Raw genomic sequence first — 16,785 nt, forward strand, 5'->3', positions numbered from 1 at the left:
TGTGAGTGCTCAGTTGTATGACATCCTCACCATTTGATATGGTTGGTTGTTTTTTTTTTGTTTTAGCCATTCTAATGGGTATGTATCAGTTTTCATTTTCATTGCTTCGCAACTAATAATGCTGACACTTTTTCTTGTGCTCATTAGCCATTCATATATCTTCTTTTGTGACAGTCTGTCCAGTCTTTTGCCTGTTTGTTATAGAAATGTTTAACTACTGAGTTGTAGGAGTTTTTTTTTTTTTAACATATAACGGATATAAGCCTTTGTCACATATATGTGACAGGTATTTTTTCCTAGACTGTGAGTTGCCCATTTATTTTTTTAGTTGTAGTTTTTGATTAACAGAAAATTTTAATGTTGACAAAATAAAATTTGTCAACCCTTTTTTATGAACAATCTTTACCTTCCTCAAGTTGGTGAAGATACTCTCCTTTGAAGGTTGTTTGTTTTGATTCTAGCTTTTACAGTCAGAGTTCATGGTCTATCTTGAATTAATTTTTGAGTATGGGATGGGGATATAAGAGTTGAAGTTCATTTTTGTCACATGCTTACCACTAAGTTGTTGATCTGATTTGGCACATTTATCCAAAAGCAATCTTTTGTGTGATGATCTTTATTTGGACTTTGCTGTTTCATTGGTCTGTCTGTCCTTGAACCAGTGCCACATTGCTGATTACTATGGCTTTGTGGTAAGTCTCTAATTCAAGTGGTATAAGTCCACCAGCTCTTCTCGTCTGTTTCAAAATTGTTGGGTTTTTCCCCATCTAGGTCCTTTCTATTTACATAATAAAGTTCAGAATCAGCTTATAAATTTGTATATAAAGTCCTGCTGGGAGTTTGATTAGGATTGCACCGAGATTCCATTCAGGAGAATGGACATCTTAACAGTAGTGACTCTTCTAATCTATGAACATGGTTTATCCATTTATTTAGATCTTAAATTTCTCTTAGCATTTTGTAGCATTTAGTGCAGAAGTCTGGCACTAAATTTGTTCAATTTATTTCTAAGGTTTTAATTTTGGGGGGTATTTTAAGTGTCATTTTTAAAAAACCATTTCTAATTTTTCATTGCTAATATGTAGAAATACAGTAGATTTTTGTATATTGACTTTAACACCTTGCCAAATTTACCTATTTGTTCTAGGGTTTTTTTTGGGATTCTGCAGACTTTTGTTAAATAATTACATCCTCGTGAATGAATAGTTTCATTCTCTTAATCTGTATGCCTTTATTTCTTTTTATTTTGTTATACTGACTTGGGATCTCCATATATTGAATAGTAATGATGAGAACAGACATTTTTCCTTGTACTAAGCCTTAAAGAAAAGTCGTTCAACATCAGTGACATTAGTTGTGTATTTTTCATAGTCCTCTATCAAGTTGAAGGAGTGATTTTTTTATGTTTAATATTTTGAGAAGTGTTTTTATAATTTGTTTTTTAAAATCATGAATGGGTTTTGAATGGTGTCACATGGCCTTTCATGTATCTGTAGACATGATTTGGAAGTTGTTTGTTTGCTTATAATGGAGGTACTGGGGATTGAACCCAGGACTTTGTACGTGCTAAGCATGCACTCTACTACTGGTCATACGATTTTTTTTCTGTTTTGTGGTGAAGTACATTAATTAATTTTTGTAATAATTCAGCTCATGTTGTGGTAAGCCACACTTATTCTTGGTATATACTATCCTGTTACATGTTGCTGGGTTCAATTTGCTAATCTGTTGATAGGAGATTAGTTTCTTTGTAGTTAAGTGGATAGTTGTCTAAAATTTTGTAATATTTTCACTAAATCTTGATTTTAGGATTATGCTGTTCTCAAAACTATTGGAAAGTATTCTTTCCTGATTTTTCTGAAAGAATTTGTATAAAATAGGCGTTATTTCTTTTGTAAATGTTTAATGGAGTTAGTGGAACTTATCATGACCTGGAATGTTCTTTATTGATTGTAGTTGACATATTTTGATAAATATATAGCTATTTTTGAGTCAACTTGGGTAGCTACATATTTCAAGAAACGTGTCCTTCTCATCTAGGTTGTTGGATTTGTTATAAAATTACCTATAATACTTTGTAATTGTCTTTTTAATTTCTGGAGGATCTGGTAGTGATAGTCTGTCTTTTATTCCTGATATTGGTCATTTGTGTTTTCTTTCCTTTTTTCTCTATTAGTCTTGCTTGGGGTTTATCAAATTTGTAAATTTATTAATCTTTTCAGACTACTGGCTTTTGATTATTCTCATATTCTTAGTCTAGTTTCTTTCCCATTGATTTTCCCTCTGTTATTTCCTTTTTTCTCCTTACTTTAGGTTGACTGGTTTTTTCAAGCTTCTGAATGTGGAAAAACTTTCTTTCTTTTCCTATAGCTTTTAATGGTATAGATTTCCCTCTAAGCACTGCTTTAGCTGCATCCTACAGCTTTTGATATGTTATGTTTTAACACTCATTTATTTTGAAATGTTTCTAATTTCTCTTGTAATTTTTTTTATTGACTCATTATTTAGAATGTTACGTAATTTCAAAAGTCAAAGGATTTTTAAAGATGTCTTATTTTTGCTGATTTCTAATGTAACATTGTGGTCAGAAAACATGACTTTACTCTAAAATCCATTGAGACTTATTTCATACATAGTGTGTAATCTGTCTTGGTGTGTGTTTCATGAACACTTATATTTGTTTGGTGTAGTGCTCTATAAATGTCAATATAGTTCAGGTTGTTTGATATTTTTCTTTACATCCTTACGTTGTGTCTTTGTATATTTGTTCTATCAATAACTGAGAGGAGTGTATAATCTTCAGTAATATTTCTGGGTTTGACTTAATCTTATCTTAGTTGCTGTTTGTTTTTTGGAAGCTCTCTTAATAGGTATACCCATTTAGTATTATTAGGACTTAGTGATAAATTCAGTCTTTTATCCCCATGAAGTGTTTCTATCTCTACTGATGGTTTGTCTTTAAGTCTACTCTGTCTGATATTACTAGAGCTGTACCAGCTTTCTAATTCTTAACATTTTCATAGTATATATTTTCTACCCTTTACTTTAAACGTGTTCATACTTTTATATATAAAGTATGACTTGTCTACAGCATGTAGTGGAGTCATGCTTTAACCCAATCAGTATCTTTCTTTCACAATGACTATTTAGCCCATTTAATATTTCACAGGTTTGGATTTTAGACTGTTGTCTTATTAGTGTTCTGTTTTTCTTCTCTGTTCTTTGTTCCCTGTTCCTTCTTTCCTGACTTCTTTTTTGAGTTGAGTACTTTTTCATATTTTATTTCATCTTCTCTTACTGCCTTTTTAGCTATTCCTCTTTGTGTAATTTTTAATGTTGCTTGTTATGTGCATTTTAACTTGTCAGTTGACCTTAACAGGATATTGTATCACTTGATAAACCATGTAATAATTGTGTGCTGTTATCTGACCCTTCCACACTTATCATTGTGTAGCGCTTGTCATAACCCTCATGACACATCAGCTGCTTAAGTTAAAAAGGACTTTTTAAGGAGATTTAAAAAGACATAAAAAATAAAGATAATAAAAAGTTCTTTCTTTTTTACCCATATAGTTAGTTCTTCATTTCTTTCTGCAGTTCCTGATTTCCATCTGGTATTATGTTCCTTCAGCCTGAAGAACTTCCTTTAACTTTTTGTGTTACAATGAACAAGTTCTGTTGATTAATTGTCTCACCAGTTGTTTGTCTGAAAATACGTTTATTCACCTTTATTTGGGGGAAGATACTGTCCATAGGTACGGAAATTTCAGTGGATATAGAATTCTAGGTTTACATTTCGGCCAAAGAAATGATGGTATAATATTGTTTAAAGCTGTTAATGGTATTTTTTTCTGTATTACATTATTTCTAAAGAGAAATCATTGGTTTTTTCTAAGCATTGTTCTCTTTATAAAATATTTCTCTTCTTCCTGGCAGATTTTTCTTTTTTTTTTTTCTTTTTTTTAACGTTTGAGTTTTCAGCAATTTGACTATTAGGTCCTTCTGTATAGTTTTCTTTACATTTATTTTCCATGGAGTTTGCTTAGTTTGTTAGATCTGTGGGTTGATCTCTTTCATCAGTTTTTTTTTTAATTAATGCTCAGACATTATCTTTTCAAGTGTTTGTTCTGTTTCACTCTCTCTTCTAATTCTCCAATTAAATGTATGTTATAGTGCTCAGTATTAGAGGTCTCTGTTCGGTTTACTTCTTTTGTTTTCCTTTTGTGTGTTAGTTTGGTTAATTTTTGTTTGTTTAGTTGTAGGGGGTGTTGGATGATTCTTTTTGCTGTCTTCTAGTTCACTATTTTTCTTCTGCTGAACCCAGTCTGCTGTTAAAAATCATTAAATGAATTCTTCATTTCTGATAACTGCATTTTTTATTTCTGAAATTTTCACATTTTTATTAACTTTTTTTTAATAGTTTTAATTTTCTCTTCTGAAATTCCCCAACTGTCCACACATGTTATCTGCCTTTTGAACTAAATTCTTCTTATCATGGTTATTTTTAAATGCCTTTCTGCCAATTTCAACATTTGGGTCATTTGTTTATGTGGGTTTTCTACTATTTTTTTCACTTGATTATGGACCCAGTTTTTGTTTCTCTGTTTCTTATATCTGTAATTAGTTAAATGTATGCTGGACTTTGTGTATTTAAGAACAGTTGAGGTGGAAGTGAATCTTGGTTCCCTGTAGAAAGAGGCATGCCTCCTGCTCCTCAGGCCACGAGTGTGAAGAGACTGAGTCAAGTTCTTTTGTAGTTCGGCTGAATCTGGGCTTTGTTTGTTTTGTTTGTTTGACTTAGATTCTATTCTCCACTGTCTTCATAGGTTTTAAGCAGTGTTTGTGGAGACTGGAGCGATCTTTTATACATGTTGACCAGCCAGCAGCCCATTCCTAACTTCTTGTGCTTCAGGGCCATCTGTCCCCAGCCTGCTGCTCCGGCCCCAGCTTTGCAGAGCCCTGGGGGATCCTCTCTGGGTCTCTGTCTGTCCCATTCTTCAGCCTAGCCACATGTAGCTGTTAGAAGTTGGTTTGGAGTTGGGCTGGATTCTCCATCAGATCTGTGGCATTTGCTCTTCTCCCACCATAAGTCTCTTCTCTCCTAGGAAAGGCTTTTCATTTTCTAGAATTTAGTTAATTGTGGTTTCTTTAGTCCTCAGCTCTCTGATGGGTTTTTACAAAGCAGTGATTTTGTGGTTTGCCTGCCTGGCTTGTTCTTGATTTTTAGAGTAAGAGCAGTGGTCTCGCAAATTTCTATATTGTTCTTAGAAACAAAAATCCACCGATACTATTCTGAATAAATTCAGTAGTCTTAGGGATTTTAAAGAGTATATTGTTATTTGTTGAAAAATGAGCTTCCAAAAAATCTCAGTGCATGTTAAGACAATTTATTATTAAACATATTTTCTAAAAGGAGGCATAAATAATTTGCTTTTGATTTATCTGAATAGGAGCAGGGAGAGTTAGACCTGGGATTCTTTATTGGGAATGATCCCCACAGCTTTAATGAGCTGTGGTTACTGAGGAAGTACACCTGAGTTCACACAGGTGCATCGGGCAGAAAAGAGGTTCACCCCCCCCGGGCTGGGGCAGAGGTTGGCATGCTGCCTTTGCAAAGGACCCCGTTGTAAAGGTTTAGGCTTCGTGGGCTTTTGTTATGTATTATTGCTTGGCTTTGTTTTTCACAGTCTTTAAAAATGAAAAAAACGTTCATAGCTGAAGCTGTGTAAAAACAGAATCTGGGCTGGGATGTAGTTTGCTGATCCCTGGGCTAGATGATCTTTATAGTCATTTTTGGTCTCAAAATTACTTTGAATTTCTCTGAACTACAGTGCATTCAGAAAAGTAATGTGTGAAAATACAGAGGCTCTAACTATAAAGCATTCTTTTTAATAACAGCCTCAACATATCATACATGTAAACATATTTGATGTTATGTAGGCTTTCACATGTTCCATCAAATTTAAAGGAAGTCTTTTCATCTTTCTTTTTAGGAGTATAAACCACCAGGAACCCGTAAACTTCATAATATTCTTGGAGTAGAAACAGGAGGACCTGGTGGGCGTCGTGCTGGGGAATCGGGTCATACAGTAGCTGACTACTTGAAGTTCAAAGACCTCATTTTAAGGATGCTTGATTATGACCCCAAAACTCGGATTCAACCTTACTATGCCCTGCAGCACAGTTTTTTCAAGAAGACAGCTGACGAAGGTACAAACACGAGTAATAGCGTGTCCACGAGCCCCGCCATGGAGCAGTCGCAGTCTTCGGGCACCACCTCTAGTACGTCTTCAAGCTCAGGTCGGTTCTTTTGAGATTAATTCGACTTTGACATGTTTACCCTTTTCTTTACAAAGTAGGGGTTATTTTAAAGTGTTTTTAAGGTTTGTTAATGGGTAGGGAAGAACTATTTTTCCTAAATCTGTTCTTTGTGGCTAGTAAAAAAAAGTAGCCTCCCCCAGAGCTCCAACACTTAAGTTATATGTGTCAGTAAATGCTGCTTGGGAACAAAACCAACATTTTAAATTGTTTTTAAAATGGAAATACTTGGTCTACATGCTTGGGTTTTTCTGACATAACCAAACTTCGTTATATTTTAGTTCAGTAGTTGATGTGAAAGACCGCAGAGAATTGGATGCCTTTCTGGTATATTTTCGTGTTAATAGAAATTGTTTTTCTGACACAGTTCCAGTTTTAATGTTACAGTTGCAGGAGATATACTTGGACAGAATTAACTTTCAACTCACAAGGTGTGTTGTGCTGTGATACTTCAGGTGGATCGTCGGGGACGAGCAACAGTGGGAGAGCCAGGTCGGACCCAACGCACCAGCACCGGCACAGCGGCGGGCACTTCACCGCCGCCGTCCAGGCCATGGACTGCGAGACGCACAGTCCGCAGGTGAGCCCTGGCACCGCCCTATGCCCTGTGCCCTGCCGTGCCCGGGGAGCAGCACTGGGTGCCAGGTGTCTTCTGAATGATTGTGTCATTTACTCTGCAGGACCGTACCTTCCTCGTTTATAAGGCATTCTAATTTATTTATGACTGAAGAAGCACATCCTTGTTTAGAAATAGCTCACATTTATTGAGCACATACCAGCCATTGCTCCAAGTGTCTTTTCCCTGTGTTTATTCATTTACTGCGGCAGCATTTTGAGCCTCACACAGTGTGGATTTTCATGTTACGTTGGGAACTGAGACTTCATGGGCTAAGTAACTTCCTGAGGCTCATCTTAATTACTGCACTCTCTGCCTCCCGTGACCTTTGATCACGAACAGGCCTAGATTCTGAATCAGAATCTGATTCCGAATTGTGGTTTGATTCTCACCTCCATGTTGTTTTGTTTCGTTTTTTGTTTTGGAGGTTTTTTGTTTTTTAAATCTGTTGAAGAGGATCTAATTAAGTAAAATTTTTAAGGGGTGAAGCAGATGGTGGTAGTAAAAATATTCATTAAATACCGTTTGTAAAATAATAAGTTAATTCATGCTGAGTACTGCATAGTGCTGTTTTATAACAAGAGGCCAGTATATTATTTGATGAGTGAAATAAAACTGAAGTTGATGAACACCAGCCCCCGTCCCCGGTGCAGAAATCTGCGTGTGCAGCTGCCTCCTCCTCATGGTCACCAACCTTCCTGGGCAAGCTTTCCTGGTTCTCCAGCCATCGTCTCTCTCTCCCGTTCTCTTTAATAATTGTTTCAAACCCTTCTTCTCTTAGAAACCTTTGGTCTTGCCTTCTCTGTTCTCTCTCACTCGTCACTGTGTAAGGAACAGTCTTAGGAAAGGGACTCCTCACTGTGTGTCACCAGCCTCCGTTTGTCCCATCCATGTCTCTCCTTGTCTGCAGCTCCTGCTCGTCCCTGGATCTCCCGTTGGAAGCAAAACCTTTCCCTGGCCCATGTCTTTCTCGCCCCACATTTCTGCTTCCTGTGGGCTCTGTCTTGTCCCCCTTACCAACTCTTAAGCTCGCCCCAGCTGGGCTGCCTCCTGGCTCCGGGAGCTGCTCCTGCAGTGTCACCAGTGGTTGTCACGATGTGCCCAGAGGGCACACAGTCACTTCGGTCTGTTCCTCACTCACATTGACAATACTGGCTCGCCCCTGGTCTTCGAAGCACTCTCCTCCGTCTTACTTGTCCCTTGTCCCACCCCGCCCCCACTGTCTCCTTTCTGGATTCTCCTCCTCCTCCCACCCTGTGCCCCTCTCCCTCACCTGACACACTTCCTGGTCACCTCACAGCTGTAACCAGTGACGTAGCTACCATCTTGAGGTACATCACTTACATCTTTATTTCTGCCCTACGTGTCACTCCTGAGCCTCATGCCTTTATTTCTAATCATTTACTGTCAGTATCGCTTTGAAAGGCTCCACAGCACGACACTCCAGATGCGGCCCGTGAACTCCTGCCGTCATTTCCAGTACACCGCCGCCCTCCTGCCCTTACCTGTTCTTGGTGCAGATGGCCCTGAACTCACCCTTTTGCTCAGGTCGTACACCCGGCGCCTGGGGAGTTGATCCGGACTCCTCTCTCCCTCACGCCTACAGCGAATCAGAGGGTGGAGAGCGTGCGTTCTGAATAGCCTGTGTGTGTTTTTATTCTCCCCACCTCACTTCACCCCCTTGCGACAACCATCTCTAGTTTATCTGATTAGAAAGACTATTCTGACTAGTCCTCCACCGTCCAGTTTCATTCACCAGCCTATCCCGTTCTCTTCTCTGCAGCCAAGTCAGTGTTCAGTCAAGCAGTCTGATCCATGTCTTTCCCCTGCTTTCAGCCAGTTCTTGGCCTTCTCGTATACTGAGAAAGAATTCAGACTCCTTAGGAAGGTTACCGTGGCTCCAGCGGTCCGGCCCCTCCGCAGGCCGCCCGTCCTCCTCTCTGGTCCTACTGGATGCTCTTCACTTCTTGGAATATAAAATGTGTGTCCTCTCTCACATTTCTCCCGTTGTCTGCGCTCGGCCTGGAGTGCTCCTGTTCTCTGTCCTTGCCTTGGTAACTACTGTGTATTCTGCAGGTCTTCAATACCACTGCCAGGTTTTCCCTGATTCTCTAGAACAACCTTCCTTCCTTTTTCCCTTTCTCCTTCTAAATACAGTAAATGCTGCGAACACACAAAACCATCCTGGGTGTAGCCCCTCTCCCCCCATGTGTAATAGATGTCAGTGTTGTGCCTTATTTGCCTCAGCTCTTTTTCTATTTAATTTTTGAATAGTTGATACATTCACATGGTTTAAAAGTAAACATAAAATAGGATTCAGTGAACAGTCTTCCTTCTATGTCCTTTAGCCACCCAATTTCTAAATTAATGTTACTAGTTTTATGTATCCTTTTTGAGATATTTTATACATATGCAAGCAAATACAAATATATATTCTTCACCTAACTTTTGTACACAAATGGTAGCATGCCATGCATACTGTTTCACACCTGGGTTTTTTATTTTAACATGTTACATATATATTTAAAAAATTTATATGTATGTATATATGTATCTTTCTGTATCATTACATAGAGAGCTTTTTCATTCTTTTTGTTTTTTTAAGTCACAGTATTCCATTGTTTAGATATTCTGTAAGTCATATCAGTAGTCTATAAATGGACATTTAGCTTATTTCAGTCTTTTTTTACTACCACAAATAATGCCATAATAAATAACCCTGTATATAAATCATCCACATATGCAGTTTGTCTGTGACAAAAATTCCTGGACATGGAATTGCTGGGTCAAAGAACAATGTGGTTTGCATTTTGTTAGCTGTTGCCAAGTTGCCCTCCATGTAGTTTTATCAGTTTAGCTTCCTAGTAACAGAGTTCGGAGACACAGTCAGTGTGGTCACCTCTGGAGAAGTCTGAAGTGAAAAATGGTACTGGACAGAGTATAGTTATATTTTGTTCATTTCTTCATATGCATGAATTTTGAGTAGCTTCATTAATTTTTTTAACTTTTTTTAATTGAGTTATAGTCATTTTACAATGTTGTGTCAAATTCCAGTGTAGAGCACAGTTTTTCAGTTACACATGAACATACATGCATTCATTGTCGCATTCTCTTTCCCTGTGAGCCACCACAAGATCGTGTATATATTTCCCTGTGAGTAGCTTCATAATTTAAAAACCATTAGTGTTTTCTGAGACCTTTCTATTTTTGTACTGGATTATATTCAATAGTATTTCTGGAATTTTGATTCTGAGACCACCTTCACTGAGTAAATACTTAATGATCTGTGCTAGCTACTGGTGCTAGAGACACGGTCTTTGCCTTCCTAGCGCTTACAGTGACACAGTAAATAAACAAAACCTAATGTAATAGAGAATAGCTGTTTGTTGAGTGGACTATATTAATTCAAGTAGGCCCAACTGATAACAGATCAGTAGACCCCCAAAATATGGTAGCTAAAGGAATAAAAGTACTCTTTTTTATGTATTAGTCCTGAATGGGTATTCAGGTTAGTGGTGTGGCTCTCCCCTTCCGTCTTGTGACTGCCCATCCCCGAGGGCCTAGTTGTCTGCTGCCTCCAGCAGGCGAAGGACTCGGTAGGTATTTTAGGTGCCAGATCTGGCCATGACATAGGGACTTCCATTCATATTCCTTTGACTAAAACAGTCACATGGCCATGTCTTGTACAGGGGAGGCTAGTATATGGAGTGCAGTCATGTGCTCAGGAAGAAGAATGTTTTTTGAGGACAGCTAGTAGCCTCTGCTGCAGAAGCTGGGGCAGCATTAGCCATGGTGACGAGGGGAGACTCTGGAACTGAAAGGGTGAGGAAGAAGCATCCAAGCAGAAATTAGAAATCAGAGCGTTCTAGGCAGAAGGGAACAGTAAGTACAAATACCCTGAGGCGTTTGAAAGATTTTGACCAGGTGGAGGAATGGAAGGAAGACCCTGTATAGTCAGAACCCAGGTGGCTGGAGGGAAAGGTTGGAGAGATGAGCATTGTACAGATTGTGCAGATTGCACATGGGTTTGGGATTGTTCTGTTTGTCCATTCATTCATTGGTGGACACTTAGGTGGTTTCCGTGTTTTGGCTATTGTAAATAATGCTGTAGTGAACATGGGGGTGCATGTATCTTTTGAAGATAGTATTTTTGTTTTCTTCAGATAAATACCTAAAAGTAGGGTTGCTGGATATGGTCGTTTTGTTTTTAATTTTTTGATGAACCCCCGTACTGTTTTCCACAGTGGCTGCAGCAGTTGATAATCCCACCAACAGTGGGAGTCCCTTTTCTCCACATCCTTGCCAACATTTGTTCTTTGTTGTCTTTTTGATAATAGCCATTCTAACAGGTGTGAGAGGATAGCTTGTCATGGTTTTGATTTGCATTTGCCTGATAATTAATAGTGTTGAACTTCTTTTCTTGGACCTGTTGGCCACCTGTATGTCTTCTTTGAAACATGTCTGTTCAGATCTGCTCATTTTTCAGTTGGGTTGTTCGGGTTTTTGCAGTTGAGTTTTATGAGCTCTTTATATATTTTGGATACTGGCCCCTTACCAGAGATACGATTTACAAATGTTTTCTCTGATTCAGTAGGTTTCCTTTTCATTTTGTTGGTTCCTTTGCTGTGCAGTAGTATTTTAGTATTATGTAGTCACATTTGTTTATTTTTGCTTTTGTTGCTTTTGCTTTGGTGGCAGATTCAAAAAATCATCACTAAGACCTCTGTCAAAGAGCTTACCACCTATATTTTCTTCTAAGAGTTTTATGATTTCAGGTCTTAGGTTCGAGTCTTTAATCCATTTTGAGTTAATTTTGGGGTTTGATACCAGAGAGTGGTTGAGTTTCATTCCTTTGTATGGCTGTCTAGTTTTCCCAGCACAGCTTGTTGAAGAGACTGTCCTTTCTTCATTGTGTATTCTTGGTTCCTTTCTCATAAGTTAATTGGCCATATATGCGTGGATTTATTTCTGGGTTCTCTGTTCTGCTCCACTGATGTATGTGTCTGTTTTTATGCTATACTATACTGTTGTAGTGACTACAGCTCTGTATTATAGTTTGAAATCACAGAGCATGATGCTTCCACCTTTGTTGTTCTTTCTTAAGATTGCTCTGGCTATTCAGTGGCTTTTTTGTGGATTACAAATTTTAGAATTATTTGTTCTCTATTTTTTTGAAAAAGACCACTGGAATTTTGCCATAGGGATTGTAGATTGCTTTGGATGGTTTGGACATTTTAACGTTGATTCTTGCCATCTGTGAGCATGGACTATCTTTCCATTTATTTTGTCTTCTATTTCTTTTATTAGTGTCTTGTTTTCAGTATACAGGTCTTTCACTTCCTTGGTTAAATTTATTTCTAGGTATTTTATTCTTTTTGATGCCATTGTAAATGGGATTGTGTTCTTTATTTCTCTTTTTGATATTTCCTTATTAGTGTACAGAAATGCAGCAGATTTCTGTTACTGATTTCATACCCTGCAACCTTACTGAATTCATTTATTAGTTCTAACAGGTTTTTGATGGAGTCTTTATAATATCATGTCATCTGCAAATACTGACCATTTTACTTCTTCATTTCCAATTTGGATGCCTTTTATTCCCTTTTCTTGCCTGACTTGGATTTGTGCTTTTAAAAAAGAATTATTCTTCCTATTCTTTGACAAGCGGTTTGGAAAAAGGCAAGGATGGAAGATGGGAGTTGATTGATTTAGGAGGCTATTGTATTAGTCTGGGCAAGAGATGGTAGTGACCTCATCTAGGGTCAGGTTTTGGAGATGGAGAAGAGAGGCTGGACTGGGCTCTGGCTTGAGAGTGGCTTCAGTAGTGCTCGCTGGCTGTCTGAATGGACGGATGGTCACGCAGCTGGATGAGTAGTAGGGCTTTTATCAAAACAGGAAAGATGGAGGGGAAGGGGCTTTAGGGGGACAGCAAAGAATTGCTTTGGGACCCATCAGAAATATTTACGCTACAGCCCTTTCCAGGAAAAGTTTGCTGACCCCTGGCATAAGCAATGCTCCCAAAGAAAAAAGGTGGCCAGTAAAATATATGAGCCTGTTTATGGGTATAACTTGCTGAAGATTTCATAGTAAAATGTTTTTCACTCTTGAACATATTTGGAAGTTTGTGTTACAGAACTGTCTTAACACATTGAAGTTTCAGAAACCTCTAATTAATGTAAATAGCTAGTGTTGTAGCTTTTCATTGAAGATTAAAACTTGGCAGCGGTACTCTGAATAAATCCTTTTAAAATCTGTTCTTACAGGTGCGCCAGCAATTTCCTGCTCCCCTTGGTTGGTCAGGCACTGAAGCTCCCACACAAGTCACTGTTGAAACTCATCCCGTTCAAGAAACAACCTTCCATGTAGCCCCTCAGCAGAATGCATTGCATCATCACCATGGAAACAGTTCCCATCACCACCACCACCACCACCACCACCACCACCACCATGGACAACAAGCCTTGGGTAACCGGACCAGGCCAAGGGTCTACAATTCTCCAACAAATAGCTCCTCTACCCAGGATTCTATGGAGGTTGGCCATAGTCACCACTCCATGACATCCCTGTCTTCCTCAACTACTTCTTCCTCCACATCTTCCTCCTCTACTGGTAATCAAGGCAATCAGGCCTACCAGAATCGCCCAGTGGCTGCTAATACCTTGGACTTTGGACAGAATGGAGCTATGGACGTTAATTTAACCGTCTACTCCAATCCCCGCCAAGAGACTGGCATAGCTGGACATCCAACGTACCAGTTTTCTGCTAATACAGGTCCTGCACATTACATGACTGAAGGACATCTGACAATGAGGCAAGGGGCTGACAGAGAAGAGTCCCCCATGACAGGAGTTTGTGTGCAACAGAGTCCTGTAGCTAGCTCGTGACTAAATTGAAACTTGAGTTTGTTTCTTGTGTGTTTTTATAGAAGTGGTGTTTTTTTTCCAAAAAACAAAGTGCAAAGCTGCTTGAATCAGAAGGAGATTAACACACTGAACCGCTACAAGAGGGCAAAGCTGACTTTTTTTTTTTAACTTGAAAAGATTGCAAAGGGACAATGAAGTTTTTAAAAGAGCCATGTCCAAACCCATCTTCATGGATAGCTCAGAGGTGTCCTCTTTTTGCCTCCCCCATTTTAACCTGCCACATCCCAGTCATAGTGGGGATTTTTGTCTTTCTATTCCACAAAAGTTACTGTTCCGATGTTGGTCTTGATCATTTGCCAACTAATTTTAAAATAAAAGGCACTGCACATAATTTGCATAAAGGGCCCCATGAGGGTGTTTTTTTTCCCCCTTTTTGTTTTTCCTTTTTTTTTTTCTTCCCATTTTTGTTTTGTTTCGGGTGGGGGGTGGGACATTTGGGTTTTTAAGTCCTCCAAACACACTTGGGCACGGAAACGCAGTCCTGTCAGGAAGAGGGACCTCCAGCTCACACAGCATCCATCACCTTCAGCTGTATGGAAGGGACGGTGGTATTGGCGTTTGTAAGGCACAGTAAGCATGCTAAGTGGCGGGATCAGAACTCTCCTGTCTGAACCTACTGAGGAGCAAAGCAGCGGTTCCCTGGGATCCTGTGGGCCTCCCGTTGTCGGGGCCGCAGTGAGATAGGAATGGAACGTGACTGGTCTCCTAGCCAAGGTGCACTGAGAAGCAATCAACGGGTCAGTCGTGGCCAGTCCTGGGGAGGTCTGAGTGGTGGTCTTTGGGATAACCTTTGGCCTTATGGATTTGGACTCGAAATTAGAAGAGCCTACCATTTCAGATGCAATCACTTTGGGACATGCTTTTGCAGACAGTCCTTAATGCTGAAAACACAGAGAATGGGTAATTCAAGAGGCCTTTCTTTTAAAATAGACTTTTGTGACCCACTAATTGTAAGGTATTGCAAGGTCACTTTGCGTGTGTCATAAAGTTGACTTCCTTATTGGTTGAAGGTCACAGAAGTAGTGGTTTGCTTTGATGGAAATAGCTACAGCTGTGTCCCTTCCTGCTTTTTACTTTTTCTTTTGCTTTTTCTCGGCACGTGGTATCTCCACCATTTCTTCTGCACAAAGATGTCTTCTGTTCATCCTGAACATTTTTAAAAAATGCAGAATTTTATGTGACTGCTTTTTTGCCTCACAATTATGCTGTGAATTTTACAAAAATTTATTTTCTTTTTTGATAATTTATTGTACCAAAGCTGTTTTTATAGCACATAGATGTCTGTAACCAATAATGTAGCAGTTCTGCACTTTGACACAAGGTGTAACTAGACCATTTTTAAATGTCAGTTGAAAAATTATGGCTGTACTATTGCTTAAACAAAACTGGAACTGTTGTTGAATCCATAGCCAATACATTTACAGCAATCTGTGTACTGAACATAATAGATTGACATCTAATTCAAGATTACAACATCTGTTACATCCTAAATGTGTTCAGGCTTCTGAAGGTAAAGGGACACTGGATCCAGAAGCTATGGAACCAGCAGTTGATTCTTGTATTCCTGATTAACCTACTTGTAAACTTGAACGCGAGACCTTGATTGCACCAACAGGTCCAAAATACGAGCACGAGTAAAGCAGAACTCTCACGTGCGACCTGAAGTGAACAGGCTGGTGTTTAACAGGTGCCTAGTTTTGAGATTATGCTGCCTTAATGTAACACAGTCCGGCAGTTGCTAAATTTGTGTTCCCATTTCAAATTGACCAATTTTACGGTGTTATACTTTTGAGCGGTTGAATTGGGAGAATGAAGATAAGGAATTTACCTGTCCAGGATCAAAGAAGCCTAGAAAAGAAGCAGTAATCTACCTCTGCCGATAACCCTGTTCAAAACAACTCAGCAGAACACCACGTTACTTTTTATTGGTCAATTCCATGTGGCTGACTAGGTCAGTTTTTTCTGAACAAAAGCAGGTTTTTATATGTAAACAGTGACAAAAGAAAGGCTTAAAACTATGTGAATGTGAATGGAAATTTGGGAATATCCGTTTTTATAAACCACAAAAAATTTTTTGTTGTTAATCAGGAAATCCATATTTATTTTGTAATTAAATGTCAGGCCTGTGGATGATTCTTGAACTTGGTAGTTCATGAAAGTTTACAGTGAATAAAAGGATACCATCTTGAGTCCAGCAATATCGAAAGGGATTCAGTAGTTACTGCTGTTGAGGAATTGAGGTGAAGGAAGATACATGGGTCAGGTCATTTTTTTCTGTGCTGGTTGCCACATCTTAGCAAGCACCAAAAAAAAAAAAAAAAAAAAACCCGAAAGCAGTTTTAAACCGCTATTTACATAAAGGAAGTCATAAAATCCAATGCTTCTGCATACTGTGTTATGTTACAGTCCAGTTTTGTGTGCTTTACTACACGGTTTGGTTACAGGACTTCTGTGCATTGTAAACATAAACAGCATGGAAAAGGTTAAATACCTGTGTGCAGATTGTAAGATCTGGTCCGGACTTGCTGTGTATATTGTAACGTTAAATGAAAAAGAACCCCCCTTTGTATTATAGTCATGCGGTCTTATGTATGATAAACAGTTGAATAATTTGTCCTCAGACTCTTTACTATGCTTTTTTAAAATTAATTTAAGAAAAATGTAAACATAGTAAAAATCTTCCTATGCAATCAACCTGGTCCAGGTATGGTCTGGTAGGTATACTGAGTGCAAGTTCAGTCAAATGTATAAAAAGGAAAATTGTAGTTAATCGACACAGACTCAGAAATCTTGGGAAGTGAAAATTGGAGGTGAAACAGACCATGTTTTACTTTTTAAAATTGATTCTTTATGTGAACGATTACCATATTCACAGTTCCTCTCTGATTCTAAGTGCGGATAGCTCTTGGTGTTCAGGACGAATGTGAG

At 38.7% G+C, this 16,785-nt stretch overlaps 1 protein-coding gene across 7 annotated transcripts in view; it reads left to right on the forward strand.

Moving 5' to 3' along the window:
- Positions 1–16,479, forward strand: part of DYRK1A (dual specificity tyrosine phosphorylation regulated kinase 1A) — a 128,751-nt gene extending 112,272 nt beyond the window's left edge. For all 7 annotated transcript variants that reach the window (XM_072969165.1, XM_072969132.1, XM_072969168.1 and 4 more), the window contains 3 exons: positions 5,994–6,300; positions 6,774–6,898; positions 13,198–16,479. In XM_072969165.1, coding sequence (XP_072825266.1) covers positions 5,994–6,300; positions 6,774–6,898; positions 13,198–13,818 — 1,053 coding nt within the window. In that variant the 3' untranslated portion in view covers positions 13,819–16,479. The remainder of the gene's footprint in view (positions 1–5,993; positions 6,301–6,773; positions 6,899–13,197) is intronic.
- Positions 16,480–16,785: the final 306 nt, after the last annotated feature.

The sequence above is a fragment of the Vicugna pacos genome, chromosome 1, assembly GCF_048564905.1.
Source record: "Vicugna pacos chromosome 1, VicPac4, whole genome shotgun sequence".
Taxonomy (NCBI): domain Eukaryota; kingdom Metazoa; phylum Chordata; class Mammalia; order Artiodactyla; family Camelidae; genus Vicugna; species Vicugna pacos.